General features: G+C 39.8%; 1 protein-coding gene across 1 annotated transcript in view; it reads right to left on the reverse strand.

Annotated features, from left to right (window-relative positions):
- The window catches only part of PELI2 (pellino E3 ubiquitin protein ligase family member 2), a gene marked incomplete at both ends in the record, with an annotated part of 76,952 nt that overhangs the window by 42,817 nt on the left and 16,889 nt on the right, over positions 1 to 17,246 (reverse strand). Inside the window, one exon of the mRNA XM_082484852.1 lies at positions 5,483 to 5,612. Within this exon, the coding sequence (XP_082340978.1) occupies positions 5,483 to 5,612 (130 nt within the window). The remainder of the gene's footprint in view (positions 1 to 5,482; positions 5,613 to 17,246) is intronic.

The raw sequence follows: 17,246 nt of genomic DNA on the forward strand, positions 1-17,246 counted from the left end.
TTGCAGTGGCTGACCTTACACAACAGCATTTTAAACTTAGCCAAGATACAGTCTCTACTTCACCTAGTTCTCAATTTCCACAAGGCTTAACTCCTCCAGGTTATTTCTGACAGGGTAAAGGAAGTTGCAAACTGATAGATATTGCACAGTGGTGGGTTACACAGCCTGGCTCCCTGGGGGAAGTGATGTGAAAGTATACAGGGAGACAAAATGCTCCTGAGTTTCTTAACATTAGCCCTGGTGATCAATGCACCTTCCTCTGCTTTCAAAGGGCACTCAAATTCAAGTAGAATCTGCTCTAAGTATTGATTTATAGCAGATGTAGTTTAAAGAGTTTACAAGGAAAGCATTTTTTGATCTTTTGTCTACTCTCTGAAGGGAGAGCATGAAAACAAAAAACAATATAAAGTCATAAAAAAGTAACTGTTGTAGTCCTCAGCAATTTTTAATTCACATTCCTTCAACAAACATCTGTTTTTTGTTAGAAAACACTGTAAAATGATTTTCCAAAACCTTTGACATGCATTCGGCTCAATAGGTCCCAAAAGCTCAGGAAGGAGAGCTTCAAACCAAGTTAACAGTTGTTATTTATTAAGCCCTAGTAATGAAGTTGGTCTAACCATTTTCTTTTGTCTAACCATTCCCTATTATTTGCATGGGAAAGGGGACAGGGACTTAGCATGTTAAGATAATGCGCATTTAATAGAAGAAAAGGACACTGTGCACCGAGGAAACTATTATTCAAGCAGGGTCAGTCTGACGAGCTAAGAAAAAGCTGCCTCTGCACAACTTGGAACTCTCAAGATACCTATGTGATTAAGTTACTTCAGAACAAATTAGTGCTCCATGAACTGATTACACCATAAATAAGCCCAACAGGAAAGAGAAAAGCCACTGACAGACCAGTACCCTCCTGATAGCAGCTGAGCTCTACAGCTCTCATACAGAATGAACACCAAAAAGCTGTCAGTGCCAAAAGGATTTCTGGTCTTTTTACTCAAAAACCACGAAGTATGTCAAAGCAGATGCAGTATCTACAGTAGATAACTAATCACAAGAATCCTACACTTTCATTTTCTCTCATCACTCAAAGCACAAATTGCAGCTCTCTCCCCGACCTAATAATTATTCGTATAGCTGCATTTTGTTCTTCTCCAGTAGCAGCATGAAACTTGATTTGAGCTGCAGGAACCCAGCCAGTGACTATACAAGCTGCTGTTGTGACAGCATAAAGCAGAAGCCAACTTCGCAGGTAATTGGACTTGAAGTCAGAAAGATCTTCCCCCATCAGCTTGAAATAGTAATTTCATAGGGGAGAAAATAGGTTGTCTTTATCTACCACAGGTTACCAAAGGAAAACTCTGATCCCAAGAAAGGCAGACAAAATAAATACCAAGAGATACCACCCTAAAAAGGTATTAAAGGTGGGGTTTTGTACTGCAGCAATTCTAAAGACATTTGCAATCTTCTATCAAGCCAGTATTAAGAATACAAGCGCTTAGGTATCAAAGCACAACATTGACTTGTTAGAGAGGAGTACTCCTAGTGCTTGCTAATTATATTCTCTTGCCCACTGCCTCAATAGTTTGGAAGGTCTCAAATACCATACATGCTGTTACAATAGAGTTTATTCATGCTTCCAGAGTAACCCTAGGTAATCCTGAAGGGCTAATGTCATCAATTCTTCATTCCTAATGCCATACTTCCAATAACTCAAATGCACGTGAAGCTCCTTTTTTTCATTTTGCTAACCTTCACACCCATGGATGTAATCCCAAAACATTAGAAACCAAAGAAAGATAACGGCATACATACCTAGGGTCCTGGGATTACGTGACTTGAGTGTTTAGTACCACCATTACCCTCATTGCTAATGCCAGCACCCCTCATACAGTACTGGGGGAGTTCTCTCCCGTGGTTCCACAAAATTAAGAACTCCAACTAACAACCTTCAACAGTGAGTTAGTAATGACTATGAAGAGGAGGAAACAGGAACGAAGATCCACCTGTGTTAGCACAGGGAGAAGTTTTAACCTAATGGCCCACTGAACCAATAGATTAGATGTATACAGGAAGATGAACATCTTTGTTCAGCAGAAATTGGGATTATACAGTTCTACTTAGAGATGGCATATTATTCACCTACTTAAGACCTGTAAAACAGACATGTAGTCCTCAAATACTACGCTACAGAGATATTAAGCTGGTTTTGAGTTAGACACCTCTTTTCCTGTCAGACATGTATATCCCAGAGAAAAACAAATCAAACACCCCCAAAATACAACACACCCATAAAAACCCTCCCATATCCCCCCCCCAAAACCTAGTAAATTCCAGTTTAGCATCCCATCATTCCCAGGTGATTATTCTGAAGACTTACATCTCCCTTTCACTTGAAGTTCAGCACTCACTGGTAAATTTCTGCACAAGTAAACCTTATCTCAGACACCAGCAGACCTAGGCTTCAGTTCCAAAGTATTAACTACTGTGCATGAAAGCAACAGCTAAGACAACTCAACCAAACAAAATAAACTTTACAAGTAACTTTTGATTTTGTTAAGTAGGTCTCAGCTTGAAATCAAATATCAGCAATCCTGGCTATGTCACAATGAGCTAGTAGTAAACACACCTAGAAGTCTGGTAGTCAGAGGAAAAGTTTTCACAGATCATATAATCATGACTGACAACAGTCCTCCTCTTCACCATGTGACCCAAGTCAATGCAAGGAATGGCCTCTCCTGTGACCTGATGACTTCAAAACAAACTCTAGCCTAGCAAAGGGGATTATTAAAATCTTGAGTAAGGTTCATACACAGTTAATGAACAGCCTTTCACTTCCCCCCCACCCTCGGCCCCCTCAATCAGACACATACACAAAAAAGACAGTGTAAGAGTTTTAAGCTTCAAAACTGGTGTTACTGTAAGAAAGGAAAGTGCTGGAGAAAGTCTGTCTCAAATAGTCTGAGTTTTGTAAAATAGAGGACACTAGAAAATTCCCTGAATGGTGCCTAAGCACAGAGTTAATAAAATAGGTTTTAAAGTCAAGTGCATAATGTTGAAGAGATGCATGCATATTTTAACAGTACTCTAAAAAAACCCAACAACCTTGAGACTTATTACTCCATGCAGTGCTTTCACCCCCAAATATACCCATATACCCTCAGAAGGACAAACAATTCTAAATTTTCTTCAGTACCTCCAGAAGGCAGAGTGGCAAAAAATAAGCACTCCAGTGGAAAAAACAAAAGGCACTGATTCATATGCAATTAGCTCAGCTAAATTTACTACTGAAACCATTGCTACTCCAGCTGTCCTTGACACCTGCATAGCAGGGACAAAGGAACATGACAAGCATCCTCTTAGGATCTATTGCAGTTTTCAGGCTGACACGCTAACTGAAAATTGGTGACAGTTACAGTTCTAGAGATGCTGCATTAATGGAATTAGCATAAAACCAGCTATGTACCGTATTCAAGCATCCATGCCACAGCAGAGACAAAACAAATGGAGACAGTCAGTGCTTTACCCACCTCTGCTAAATCCACCACCCAAAAAGCATCAGTACTCTGAAAAGAATGTTTCTTTCTACTCAAAGATCCAGTTTACACACTGACAGACAAGCATAGCAAAACAGAGAACTGGTATCTGAAAAGTTAGAAGGAAGGATGTAAAGGGAGGAAACTTGTTAATATCCTGTGCAGCACAAGTTCCCACTGTTTCATCTTCCTTAAATATGAGTTAGACTGAAAGACTGAGCACAGAACAAGACTTTTGAGGTCAAGTTGCACATTGTTTTCCTAGAACAAAGCAGCTCACTCTTTTCTCTTAGTCTATGTTTCTGAAAAGTTGTATGCAGAAGCTATTCTTAGTAAAACACATTTAGGCTCTGCTGTTTAAAGTCTCAGAAAAGCCTATGAAATAGTCTTAAAATGTAAGCGTCCTATCTGTGCATTGGAAGAGCACTAACTGAAATCCACTGTATCACTCTTCTGGCACGTGTCCACCAGCCTTGCCCCAGACAACAGTATAAATACACAAAAGGTTTTTTATAAGAGTTCAGAGAAAGTGCAAAAGAATACATTCAACCTGACATATCTACCTGAATCCAAATCCTCAAAGGAGGGGCTTTAATGTCTCAGACCCTATGCTATCTTTATAAGGGCACTAATTTGTACAGCACACATTATATCTGCACTACAATAAAAATGCAGATGAACATTAAACAGATACCTTGTGGTGTCTGCCAGGTGTTTAGATATTTTGCAACTCAAATGCTGAAATACTATCTGCAGTCCAAATGCTTAGGATTATCCAGTAAGATCATGTGTATTTCCACCAGCTATGTAAAACATTTTTTTCCATTTGTTACATTTTAAGCAACAGAACAGAGTTACCAACATACAAACATATACTAAAGACCTATTTTGAAGGTTGATTTCATCAGGAAGATTTAACTCACAAATGCTTTCAGTTTCCAGAAGACAGGACTGTCCTGGTTTGTGGACACAACAAAACACTGAAAAATATTTACAGAAACTTTTGATCCAAAAGACTACGTATTTATCTGCACTAGGCAGGCCCTATACAATCTTTAAAAAAAAGAAGCTCTGATCTTGTAGATTTTGATAAGTTTAGGCATATACTGTGTATTGTATATTTTATACAAGAAAACATAATGCTACACTATGAATTAAACAATATTCTTATCTTGGTTTAAGTTAGACAACACATTTCTGAAAGTGGTATATGTACTCTCCCACCCCCAATATGTATTTTTTGGTAAAAGTGATGTACACCTCTAACAAACCCTCCACTTGTGAGGGTCACCACAGAACTGCCCCTCCAGTTTGGCCAGAACTCTAGTCACTTTTTGCTTCTAGGAAAAACAGTTTGAGAGAAGAGATAGCATGACTTTTTGCAGCTTGAATTATGTTCCACCACCAGAACTTTAACACAGATAGTTCTATAGATTACTATATTACTACGTTAATATATTTACTTTACTGCTTTTTCTCCTTCACCTACACTAGACTTCAAGTGAAAACATATACAATATCATTATCAGCAAGAAAATGAGAGGCCTAGAGGGATTACTAATTTTTTTTATACCGTGTCAGTTATCTTCCTGAAGAGGAAAAGAGACACACCAATCTTAACACTCCAGCAAGAAAGAATAGTCATATAGTAGTCATAATTTCTATGGCTCAGATAAAACTGTCAGCATTGACAAGAGTCAGCTGTCTGAACCAGGGCAAAAAGGTCAGATTATTTCATACCTGAGGTTAAAGACTATTTTACTAACAGGTAAATGGATTAAAGATATATACCCCTAGAAAGAAAATCCACTGCAGACTTTTCATTAAAACACATATATCTGACTACCATAGAACAAACTGGCAGCAAGGTAAATCAGCAGTAAAATGAGAGTTGTTCTCCACCCAGGATCATCAGAAAAAACAGGATTTGCCCCGCCGCCACATACCTTCGATGCTTGAGGAGTCGAAATCACGTGAACGGTGCTAGGCTTAACTCCATTTGCCTTCGGTCGCTTATAAAGGGCAAATCTGCTTTTCCTGCGTCCTCTGTCACCATTAGGGAGGGATCCATTATACCTAGAAATAAAAAAAAAGTTTGGCATAAAAGATCACCAATTTGGAGTACAGAAAAGGAGAACAGCAATTTGGTCACAATATCCTGATGTCATCAAATGCACAGTCAAAACCAAAGAAAGTAACACAACCATATTAAATTGTTTCCGAAATTATAAGCATTCTAACATTCTTTCCCTACCAATGGTTGAAATTTTATTCATCATTAACACAGTCATCAACTACAAATGAAATACTGAATTGTTCAGCCACAGAAAAACACTTCAACTCTAGAATTAAAGGAATTTGGGAGAACAAATCCTAACTCTTCTCTGTAATTTCAGCACATGGGGAGTTTTAAAAATCCCTTTACCCTACCATCCCCTTCCCCACACAGGAATGGGGAAGACAAGAGGAAGAACAGGGGCAATTTGGAAAACCAAAGTAATTTAGGGGTAAGTCAAACTAAGTGAAATGGAATTTTACTCCACTCACATAAGGGTTTTAGGTTTTTTCTTCCTTTTTTTTTTTTTTAAACTCTAATCCTAGAGGCTTCATCTATTATTAAGGACAGAGAATGCAAATGTTTTTAATTTATGTGAATATATCTGAAGACTTGCTAATGACTTCCTTTATCAGGTGTAACACAGTAGCCTTCAACAGTTCTTTCATCTCTCTCTATCTCTCAGGACAGAGACCCAATGGATTAATTATTCAGAGAAGACTTAAGCCTCAAGGGGACCTAGCTTCGTCCCCAGGGAAGGAATCACCTGGAAATTTCTTTGCAATGCATAAGTGTTGAATTCACTGCCACCCCACCCCAAAGATTTAGGCCAAGTAGATGATTCTCATCACAGCGCTGTCACCTGTAAGGTTCTTGATAACTATCAACTGCTCTATGAAAATCTCTCAGGGCTTTACTGCATAGATGCCTCTTCCGTTCCCGATCCTCAGAGATTTCAGACTTTTGACTGAAGAACTACAGATGTTATTCCAATTAATCTCAGTTGTCTTACTGATGCAGTCTATTCTACACTGATCACATATATCCCTCTCCTACAGTCTTTATGATTAAAAGCTAACATCACAGTCAGATAAAGAATCTGAAAAGAAGAAAGAGGAAGATTTAAAAGTGACTAACTCCCTGTAAAGCAAAAGAGGTTAAAAAAAGTTAGGAGAACTCATTATCTGCTTAGAGATATACTTAGAAACAGTTCAGCTTTACATCCACCACAATATCTGCAGATACAAAGAAAACAAACACACTTGTTTGTAGCCCTGCAGAAAGGCTAATAGTCACTCGCTGCTCAGGCTGTAAGAGCAGTTCTATGACAATCACAGATTAGGAAAAAGCAATAGTAACCCAGAACCGTTTTTTTTTTCTTATCATTACATTCAGTATATGTAGCTAACTAGTTTGTGTAACAAGAGAATGCACTTGGAGAGCCTCATATCCTTTTGCAAACAAATGAGAAACGGGTAGTGGATGAAAGCAAATGGTCTCATTGTTAAAGCTCTGGAGCAGTGCCCTGCAGAAGTCTTACTGCTTGCTTTAGGCAAGGATCCCCTGGTGTCACCCAGCAAAATATTTTAAAACTTCACATGCACAACAATGTCTAAATACCAGTGATCTGAACTGCAGGACTGCTGAATGTTTGCAAGCACAAACAAGAGCATATTTAAGATTGAAATAATCTAAAATTCAAGTACTCCAGAACATAAACCCAGACTTTTTAGAAAATACACATTTAATACATGATGCCAAAGACATAATAATTTAAGAGCTTTTCAGCTGGGCTACAGTTGACCTTGTTCCCTCACTCCTGTTTTCATAGGGAAGACTACTGTATCTCTCTGGAATATTATAAGATCCCCCAACACAGCAGAAAAACAGGAGTAAATCACTTATTTCATGCCAGGCCTACCTCTATCTTTGAAACTTGTTATTAACCCTACATAAGAGAAGATTAGCAATCAGTTAACACAGCAGACCCCTGTCACGAGAGACCAATTCTTAGAAAGATATATCAATACAATCCACAAGCAACTTAAATATCAACCCTTAAAATAGGAATGATTTGAACCTTCCTAGATATATACATGTGCTTTCTTTCAGAAAGACTATATTACCACGAATATGCCAGCAAGTTTCAACTTGCCTGAAGACAGCATTCTTTCTACAAGTATTTTTATTTGAAAATCTGAGAAAGCAATAACTCCTTCAGAAATAATATACAACTAGTATAATCACTAGCTTTATATTCTGTAATTAAATTTTTTTGCGTTTGTGTAACTCTTAAGCAATACCATATTTAAGTAGATCCACTGAAAGTTAAAACCAGGTTAGTGGGGTTATTTTGTTTGGTTTTTCTCATGTTCACAAACAATTGTAACTGGGAAAAGCTACTTGATTTCATTTCAGGTCTCTGGGACTTAATTATCTTTTAAAAAAGAAAGCAGCCGCTCAAGGTTAAAAGGCCTTTTGGAAACTTCAAATAGGAAGGAAATACAAGCAAAGTGAAAGTTTAATTCATTCATCCTGATTAGCACTGACAAGTTTTCATGAAGGTTTTCTTTGTGCCAATTTCTAAATTTCATTTGCACAAAAGGGCAGGAGGAATTGAGCAGTAGTTTTACTATTTGCTATGCTTTAATTATAGACATGCAAGTTTTATTTTGATCTGACACTGGTAAAAAGAGCTAGGACAATTACTAGGCATACATATGTGTTTTACAGGTAAAAAATGCATGTCAAAGAACTTGCCTCTTTCCTCTCCACAGCCAGCAGACACCTTCATTTTTTCTAGGCCAGGACTCTCGACTTGTTCACCACAAACCAACACTCCCCATGGAACTTGGGCCACACCTTTCCTTACCACTACCTAAACAATCTACATACCAAATGAACTGATATTAAAGCCATGGGATCTTGTCAGCCACAACAGGACCTGCACCCACCCAGCGTCTCTGCCCCGGTAAGTGTACAACTAAGATTGCTCTTGAGGCAGCAAACCCACTACTTGGCAAGTCCCTGCCTTTCTAAACTGAGCTGTCCCACCGGACATGGCAGGTTTCAGCATTCAGGAGGAGGAACACAGGCATGACCACCCACACCTTGCCCAGTCAGCTCTTCTAAGCACAGGCACAAGGAGCTATAGCAAGAGAAGCAACCCTCTCCTATCCTTCATTTTTCTCAACTGTTCTACCGAGCAGCTCCTGGATGAGCAACAACTGCCTCCTCTTGGGCAGCAGCAGGATGGAACTACACAGGAAGAGGAAGGATAAGAACTAAGGCCACAAATTCCCCATCACGGCATGCTGGGAGACTCTGAGCTTCCCCATAGCCAATAGGAGCTTTGTAAACTCCTTGAATCCTCTCACAACCCCTCTCCACAAGCATCATCCCATTTCCTTTCTCCCTGCACCCTTCCAATAGCTCCAGAAGCCTGATGCACCTTAGAGACCAGCACATTAGCATGACAACTTCTTGCTTTACAAGACAGCCAGCATTACCAAAAACAACTTGCAGTTGGAACCCTCCATCCCACCAAAAAGCCTAGAACAAATGTTGTTTCCAGCTAATAAAACAAACTAGGAGAAATTAAATTTCACAAAGAGAGAATGATCATTTCTAGACCATCCTGCTCACTTGCAGATCTAAGGGACACTTCTTAAGTTCTGCAGATATTCCAAAACATCAGACCAATGCCTGTGGTAAAAGTAGCCCTATACTTTTTCCAAATGCTTCTCAGCAACAGCAATACTGGGACAACTAGCATTATGAAACCTCTTGGGATAATTATCTCTGTTGATAGCACTATTCCTTGCAAATAAGGGAGTGGTGCTGGCATAGGCCATGGGCACCATAATTATCAAAGCCAGTTTCCTACAGATTTACATCAAACAGTTGAGGACTTTAGTATATAATGAAATGCAAACTCCAATTAAGTTTTTCCCATGGTTGGGATATGTAATGAAAGCCTCTCCTCTGCATGGATTCATGGCTGTCTGGAGAGCAAGACCACACATGCTCTCTCCCATAGTCCGAACACTGCTGAGTTCCTATTTTCTACAAGTCTAGTAGGAATCTATTTGACTACCTCAGAGATCATCATGAAGTTTTGAACCCTTTGTGGGATGGCTTGTTGCACAAGTTTTTTTGGTTTGTTTTGTTTTTTTAAAAGGAATCGGGCTTAGCCAGTGGCAAAGAGTAAACAAGACCTCTGTTATTTAGGACAGGAGCTCTAAAAATCTTGATCTACACCTCGAAAAGTTTGACTTCAACTCAAGGAAGTCATCCTCAAAATTAAGGAGAATTTCTACTAGCCACCAGAAACAGAAGCTGCTGCATGTAGCTTTTTTTTTTTTTTTTTAAACAGTGCTGTGAAACTACAAACTATCATAAAACTTAAATATTTCTCCATACTTATGTAACCTACTCCTAAAAGACTACAAACTGAACAAGTCAAACTTTCACAGGTAGTATTTCCGCTGGACAAGAGAGACTAACTTCACTTTGCTTTCCTCACCTACTACTAACAGTTCTACTGCACATCTCATCATTTTTAGATGCAAATTAACCCATTTCACAGACTCAGCTTTGAACAGATGACATATTACAGTTCAGCTGTTACCATAGCTCTAACACATGAGAGAAAGCACATCTTCACTGTGCTAATAAAGCTACAGAAGTATTAGCAACAGCTTTCACTGTGACATCAGACTGAGTGAATTTTTTTTTTTTAGGTACATTCTGATTTCATGTTTGGTATCATACAGTAGTATATACTCAACACATCAAAAATTCAGTTTGTGCTTACACCATATTTTTACCACCACTGAACTAGTGTAGGCCAACGCTGATGCCAAAAGCAGCATTCCACCTTTCATTTGCTAGTTTGTTCCTGCTACTTCTCTCCCTGGTTCACATGAAGAGAAAAAAAACCCTAAAGACTTGTGCTTTAAATTTAGTTTTAAACCACATCAATTCCTTGCTCTCCAGCTCACTGTAAAGCTTCAGAAACACTCGTATCGGCAACCAGGCACAGAGGGCAGTTATGACATGTACATTACAAGCCTAAAGATACATTATTCACCTTCACAATGTCCAGTCCTAGAGCTTTTCATGACTGTATACTAAAGTCCTGACTAACTGGAAAGCCCTCATCTGCTTAAATATCCAACATTTACTCCCTTGAACACAGATTAAAAGGAAAAAAAGCCACATGCTAGTTTATATCAAAACACAAACAGAAAGCTTCAACATCTGCAACACAACAGAATAAGTGAACTTAAGTCTCTTTATGTAGTATCACTGCCAGTATTTCATACTCTTTACACCACCCCTTTGTATCATACTGACCAATTAACTTTGTATCTCGGAGAACTGATGTACTATTTCAGCAAAATTAACTTGAATGGTTTTGGATTTTGAATTTTTTTTTTTAAGACAACATTTATTCCCAATATATTTTTCTGTATCAGGCCTTCATAAGACGAGCAGTTGCTGTCTACGAATTATCCAAGAAATTCAGTGAAACAGGACAGTGAAGTTATTCACAAATTTAATCTCCTTGGGAAGTGCTGCCAAATAGGAAAAGCAAAAATAAGTAGTACTTCTGTGCCAATGGGACAGCGCTGTTTTTTCCTTTGAACTCTGTTCTCTGGTGCTATGTACCAGTATTAAAGATAGTAACTCAATACACATTTAAGTCTAAGCTTGCCTCCAGCCGATTATTAAATGCATCAACTTCTGTCTCAGAAGCAGCCTCCACCACCAGAGGTATTGTTAATCATCACCCTGTTCCTGTGGTGAGGTTTTGGCAGTGAAGGCAATACTGCTTCTTGAACACTGTAGTGCTTCACAGATTACAACAAAAACCTTTAATGTTTAAGTTTCTTGGAGGCTGGAAGGAGTATACTGTTGTCCCTGTCGTCATCATCCCCCAGCACTCAAGGAGCAGCTCAACAAGCCTGGACTGGCCAGAAGAATCTCTTCTATCTTCCAAACCTGCACTTTCCCCATTGCATTGCATGCAACTTCAGCAGAATGTACAGTTGCTTCCTGATCACAGGAGGACAGAATACATAGCTAGATGGAACTTCAAGGAGTCCCCTCATCCATCCTCAACTCAAAGGCTTGATCCAATCCATTTACAACGTTTCTGTTTCAGTTAGTCTGGGAAATCCAGGCCTCCTCACCTTGTTTCCACATCTTTACAGTTAAAACTCTCCCCATGCACGCAGCAGGGAGATTCAGGTCAAAGCAAGTCTCATGCACTTCCCACCAAATCCAAACAACCTAAACAACCTGTTCTCTTTCCCTTTTCACAGCAGGCTCACATGCTAGAAGATTTGATTCCCATCTGAATTTTTTCAAAATATTTTCCTATAGAAAGAAAGAAGTTATAGCAGCAAACTAAAGTAGCCTTACGTAGAGTTTTTGTTACAATAATAACTATAGCAATGAGTAACTCATGGGTTACTCATGGGCTTCCATCCTTTGGGTAACAAGAGCCACTGATCCAAGACCTTTGGTTTATGCAACCTTGGAGGAAGTCCTGAATGAAATACAGTCCCACCTGAGGCTCTGCTGGCCGAGATACCTCTATAAGCATACATGTTTCCTAATCACTACCAGCAGTACAGCTTAATAAAGCAGTCTTCCTGCAGAGCAAGAAAATCCAAACCAGCAAGTTCCAAAGACTCAAATAATCTCATCTCTCTCCCCAATTAAGAGCAATGTTTTTGCATCTGTGAACTTGATTATCGCTGAGAAAGGTATATTGGAGTAGTTAATTGTGGCTATAATCAGTTTTTTTTATTGAGACAGCTTATTCTTACAACTTGCATCTGTGAAGCCATTTGACTGTCATAAAACACTTTAGAAAGTATTCCCTTCCCCAGTACTTTTGGAGTACTCATTGACATAGTGATCAATCCTGTGTGTTCACCACCAGCCTCCTCTTCCCCAGCACCAACTTTGAGCACTGCCTGCCTAGTTTACTGTTACCTGTACACCCCTAGAGCCTTCAAAGAGGTTGCAGTGGTTCACTGAAATGCAGTTTGACCTGATAGCCCCTATAGTTATTAGGCAGATTTTTCAGAGAAGGCTGTTTTGCATCACTGGCTAGTGATTAGGGTTTGTTGGTTGGTTTTTTTTTGTTGTTTTTTTTTTTTTTTTTAAGCTACCCTTCAAAAGTTGCTCCTAATTACTCCTGCTACCATTAGGAACCTAGCAGGCAGCTTGACCAAAAGCTGTATACTAACACTTATGGTGCTTTTATGTTCAAATACAACCAGCCTCTTTCTGATCAGAATCAGAAGTGTGGATTAGCTGAATACATGGCTGGAAGGTCATGAGCACCGCGGGGGTGAATCTTTCAGAGGCACCTACAACAGATCAGATAAGGTTCTACTTAATTTGTATACCTCGTGAAAGAGGGAGGTAGGTTCTAGCTTATCTACTGAAAACACCACAAGAAATCACATGTCACCCTGGAGAACCCCCCAGGTACTTCACCTTACTTCTCCCTCAGTGTTCTGGATAGAACTGGTTGCTATTCTGGTTCGCAGGGGAAAAGCCTGTTTCTGAGGGAAAAAAAACAAAACAAAACTATTTCTGGCTGCTATGGCCTCTTCCACTGCCCACCTTCACCACAAGTGATGAAAGGATCTGGTACACTATAGTTCAGATTAATTCACAGGCTGCTTTTTGAAATATTCCACTCCACACATTCCCTGCACTGTCAGCAGGACCACCCCACTATTATAACAACTGGAACAAAATAGTTAAGAAAAAAATCAAGTTTGTTTTAGGGAGAATAGAATCATAGAATGGTTTAGGTTGGAAAGGACCTTGAAGATCATCCAGTTCCAACCTCCCTGCCATGGGCAGGGACACCTCCCACTACACCACGTTGCCCAAGGCCACATCCAGCCTGGCCTTGAACACCTCCAGGGATGGGGCCTCAACAACCTCTCTGGGCAACCTGTGCCAGTGCCTCACCACCCTCACAGTGAAAAACTTCTTCCTAATGTTCAATCTGAACCTGCCCTCTTCCAGTTTAAAGCCATTCCCCCTCGTCCTATCACTACATGCCCAAGTAAGAAGTCCTTCCCCAGCTCTCCTGTAGGCCCCCTGTAGGTACTGGAAGGCAGCAATAAGATCTCCCCAGAGCCTTCTCTTCTCCAGGCTGAACAGCCTCAACTCTTTCAGCCTCTCCTCATAGGAGAGGTGCTCCAGCCCTTGGATCATCCTCGTGGCTCTCCTCTGGACATGCTCCAGCAGGTCCATGTCCTTCTTATGTTGGGGACTCCAGAGCTGGATGCAGTACTCCAGGTGGGGTCTCACAAGAATGGAGTAGAGGGGCAGAATCACCTCCTTTGACCTGCTGGCCACACTTCTGATGCAGCCCAGGATACAGTTGGCCTTCTGGGCTGCGATCACACACCGCTGGCTCATGTTGAGCTTCTCGTCAATCAGCACCCCCAGGTCCTTCTCCTCAGGGCTACTCACCAGCCATTCCCAGCCCAGCCTGTATTTGTGCTTGGGATTGCCCCAACCCAGATGTAAGACCTTGCACTTGGCCTTGTTGAACTGCATGACGTTGGCTTGGGCCCACCTCTCCAGCCTGTCCAGGTCCCTCTGGATGGCATCCCTCCCCTGCAGTGTGTCTACCTCACCAAACAGCTTGGTATCATCAGCAAACTTGCTGAGGGTGCACTCACCCCCACTGTCCACGTCACTGACAAACATGTTGAACAGTACAGGCCCCAGTACTGTCCTCTGAGGAACACCACTCACCACTACTCTCCACTTGGAGATCGAGCCATTGACCGCAACTCTTTGAGTGCAGCCGTCCATTTTTCTAGAAAACACAGCTGACTAATCCTCATGCTTGTTTAGGTCATGTAGTCTAGGCAATTCAGGAAAATATACAGCTGATATATATTCGTTTCATCCTATACAAAAAGTTAAAGGAATCAATTGTGTAAGAACTGCTTTTAATCAGCTTCATTTACACTTAACATCCAGTTTCCTTAAAAAGTCCCAAACCTCTCTCCTGTTTTGATACTCTCCCCCCTCACTGATGTGGGAAAAATAATTAGAGTAAGAAAATACAGAACCAGAGATGCAAAAGCAACCAGTCTCAAAGTGAGGGGCACAGGAGTCAGTGCTTTATCAACTTCAGCTACTTGTAACAGAAGACTACTGAAATCCAGTCATGAGCATAGTTTTGACAGTCACGTAAACTAGCTGAGATATCTTCTGGGGTGGGAGAAACTTATTATAGAAAATTCTCATAGTTTTCTTTGACTATATTTTCCTTAGCAAGTGGTTTGTTACTTGCCCCAGATTGTTTTTCTGGAGAAGAATTTGTTACTTCTGCTTTTGTGAAATCAAAGACAGCAGACCCTTGCCACTACTTTTGAAAGAAACAAGTTTCTGTGGAAGTTTCAACTGGCATTGCATCCTCAGTGTACTTGAAATTCAAGATCTTCAATTGCATGTGTTAATGACAATGTGGAAATAGGCATTTCAAGAGGCAGTAATGGAGGATATCTGCTTCACAGACTTCTGCAAGACAACTATATAAGCAGCACAAGAATTTGATTAAAAGCTAATACTCTAGAAGAGCCTAAAAGAGCATGCTGATGCAGACTACTGGAGCAGTAGGAGGTTCAATTAAAGCAGTCAAATAACCTGACAGTTCCAAACAACTTAGTAGCTGAAAACCTATATAGGCAGATCAGTTAAGCACTACAGCCAGAGAGAGGAATGATTATAGTCTCACCTACAACATAGATTTCTTAGAAGCCATCCTTAGCCATGATCCTAGTAGGGAAAAAGAGCAACTACCTTTTACAGGACCTCACACATAAAACCCTGACATCCAAGATATATTAGAATTGTTATAACAAGTAATATGCCAGAAGAGCATTAGAATGCAAGGGGGTTTGCTTTTAAAAAGCAAAGGGTAAGGGAATCTTTGATTTCTCATAATGACTTCCTTAACAATCCTTATTTCCAACATTTTACTGCTCCCCCCAGCATTCATCTAACAAGGAGGCAATTTTATTCAGTGCTTTAAGGCCACCTCCAAAGCTGTCAACTAAAACTATTCACAGCTGCATAAAACCAACAATGCTAGTGCACAGCAAAATACAAGTGCATTTCAAAGCATGCTTTCTATTCTAGCTAAAAGAGCATAAAAGGTGGACAAAGAACCATGTTTAGTGAATCCTCTTTGCAACCCTAAACTTCTCATTCTATAGAGGAAATGCTGTTCATCTGAGAACTATCTATAATGTAGCCAAATGCCACTGAAATTGTTTGATATGGCATTTTGTTAAACTAAATATAGATAGATATGATAGAAAGTGAGATATAGCTTTTACTGCATTCAAAACAAATCAGATAAACACAAAATCCCTTTCAAAGGAAAGTACTAGGCACAGCTGGGTTTTGATGCAAGAGAGAAAGAAGTGAAGGAGGAATACTGCTTATCCAAAACACCAGTGGCTTAGGATCCATACACTTTTGTATGGAAACAATCTTCTCAAATACCAAATCAAAAAGAAAGGATGAAAGTTTCAAAATTAAGACAAATTAGACTTCATATAACACAAGGGGACAAGAGAGTTCAAAACACACCTGCCCTGACATACCAAATAGGCTCCCAGCCTATCTTATCTATTTGTACTTCATACATGCCTGAAGGTGCAGAAGAAAGCTGTTCAAGTTTTAGTTTGAGGAATAACTAGTAATAATACAGTGTTACATCTGAAACTTCGCTACATTAAACATTATGGAGAAACTACATTTGATTCAAAGGGCTATTTGGGCCCATAAAAAAAAATATGCACAATGCAGACAATTCATTTCCTAAGCAATCAAATGCTTTCCCTAAAATACTACCAAGGACTATTTGACAGCTCACATTTTCATAAGAAAATGTGATAGCTTTCTTACAACTTCAGTTATCCTCCAAATACAAGCAGTTGTAATACCATTTTTGCGATTCCACAGACAAGAAGTTCCAGGATGTCTATTACTTAAAGCTTTTTCAAACACTCAAGCATGACAAGAATCTTCTTAGGTTCATTCCAGTATCATTTAGCATCAAGGAAGAGATAAAATTTGCATCCATTTTGTGAATATATGTGATCTCACAGGCAGTGTACTGAATAGAAAGTGAAGCACTCAACTACTGTATCCTGACCTGCAACATCTGTGTCAAATCTTATCAAGTTTAACATCCCTTCTAGTTTCTCAAGCAAAAGACAGCCTTACAAATGCATAGCTCCCTGTTCAATCCCAATTGCTTAACAGAATCCTAAGTGTTTGCCTCTGAAACCAACAAAAAAGAACTGGGTTTCCTTCTTTGTAGCACTTGCAAGCATTACTGCCCCTCAATACGGCAGCTTCCTTAATATCACTGGTGCTGCATTATCACTGACTGCTACAGCAGCACAAGCAGTCAAAGGCAAAGTAATCTACCACACAGCCTGCTCCAAGCAGATTTAAAGTAAAGCGAAAAAAAAAAAAAAAAAAAACAACCAACCAAAAAGTTGCCTTTCTGCCTTCTAGCATCCAGCAAGATCTAGAGGCTGAAAGCTTCAACATGGAGGTTATCTGAGAGGGCTGCTCCACTA

The sequence above is a fragment of the Vanellus vanellus genome (assembly GCF_965231255.1).
Source record: "Vanellus vanellus genome assembly, chromosome: 6".
NCBI lineage: Eukaryota > Metazoa > Chordata > Aves > Charadriiformes > Charadriidae > Vanellus > Vanellus vanellus.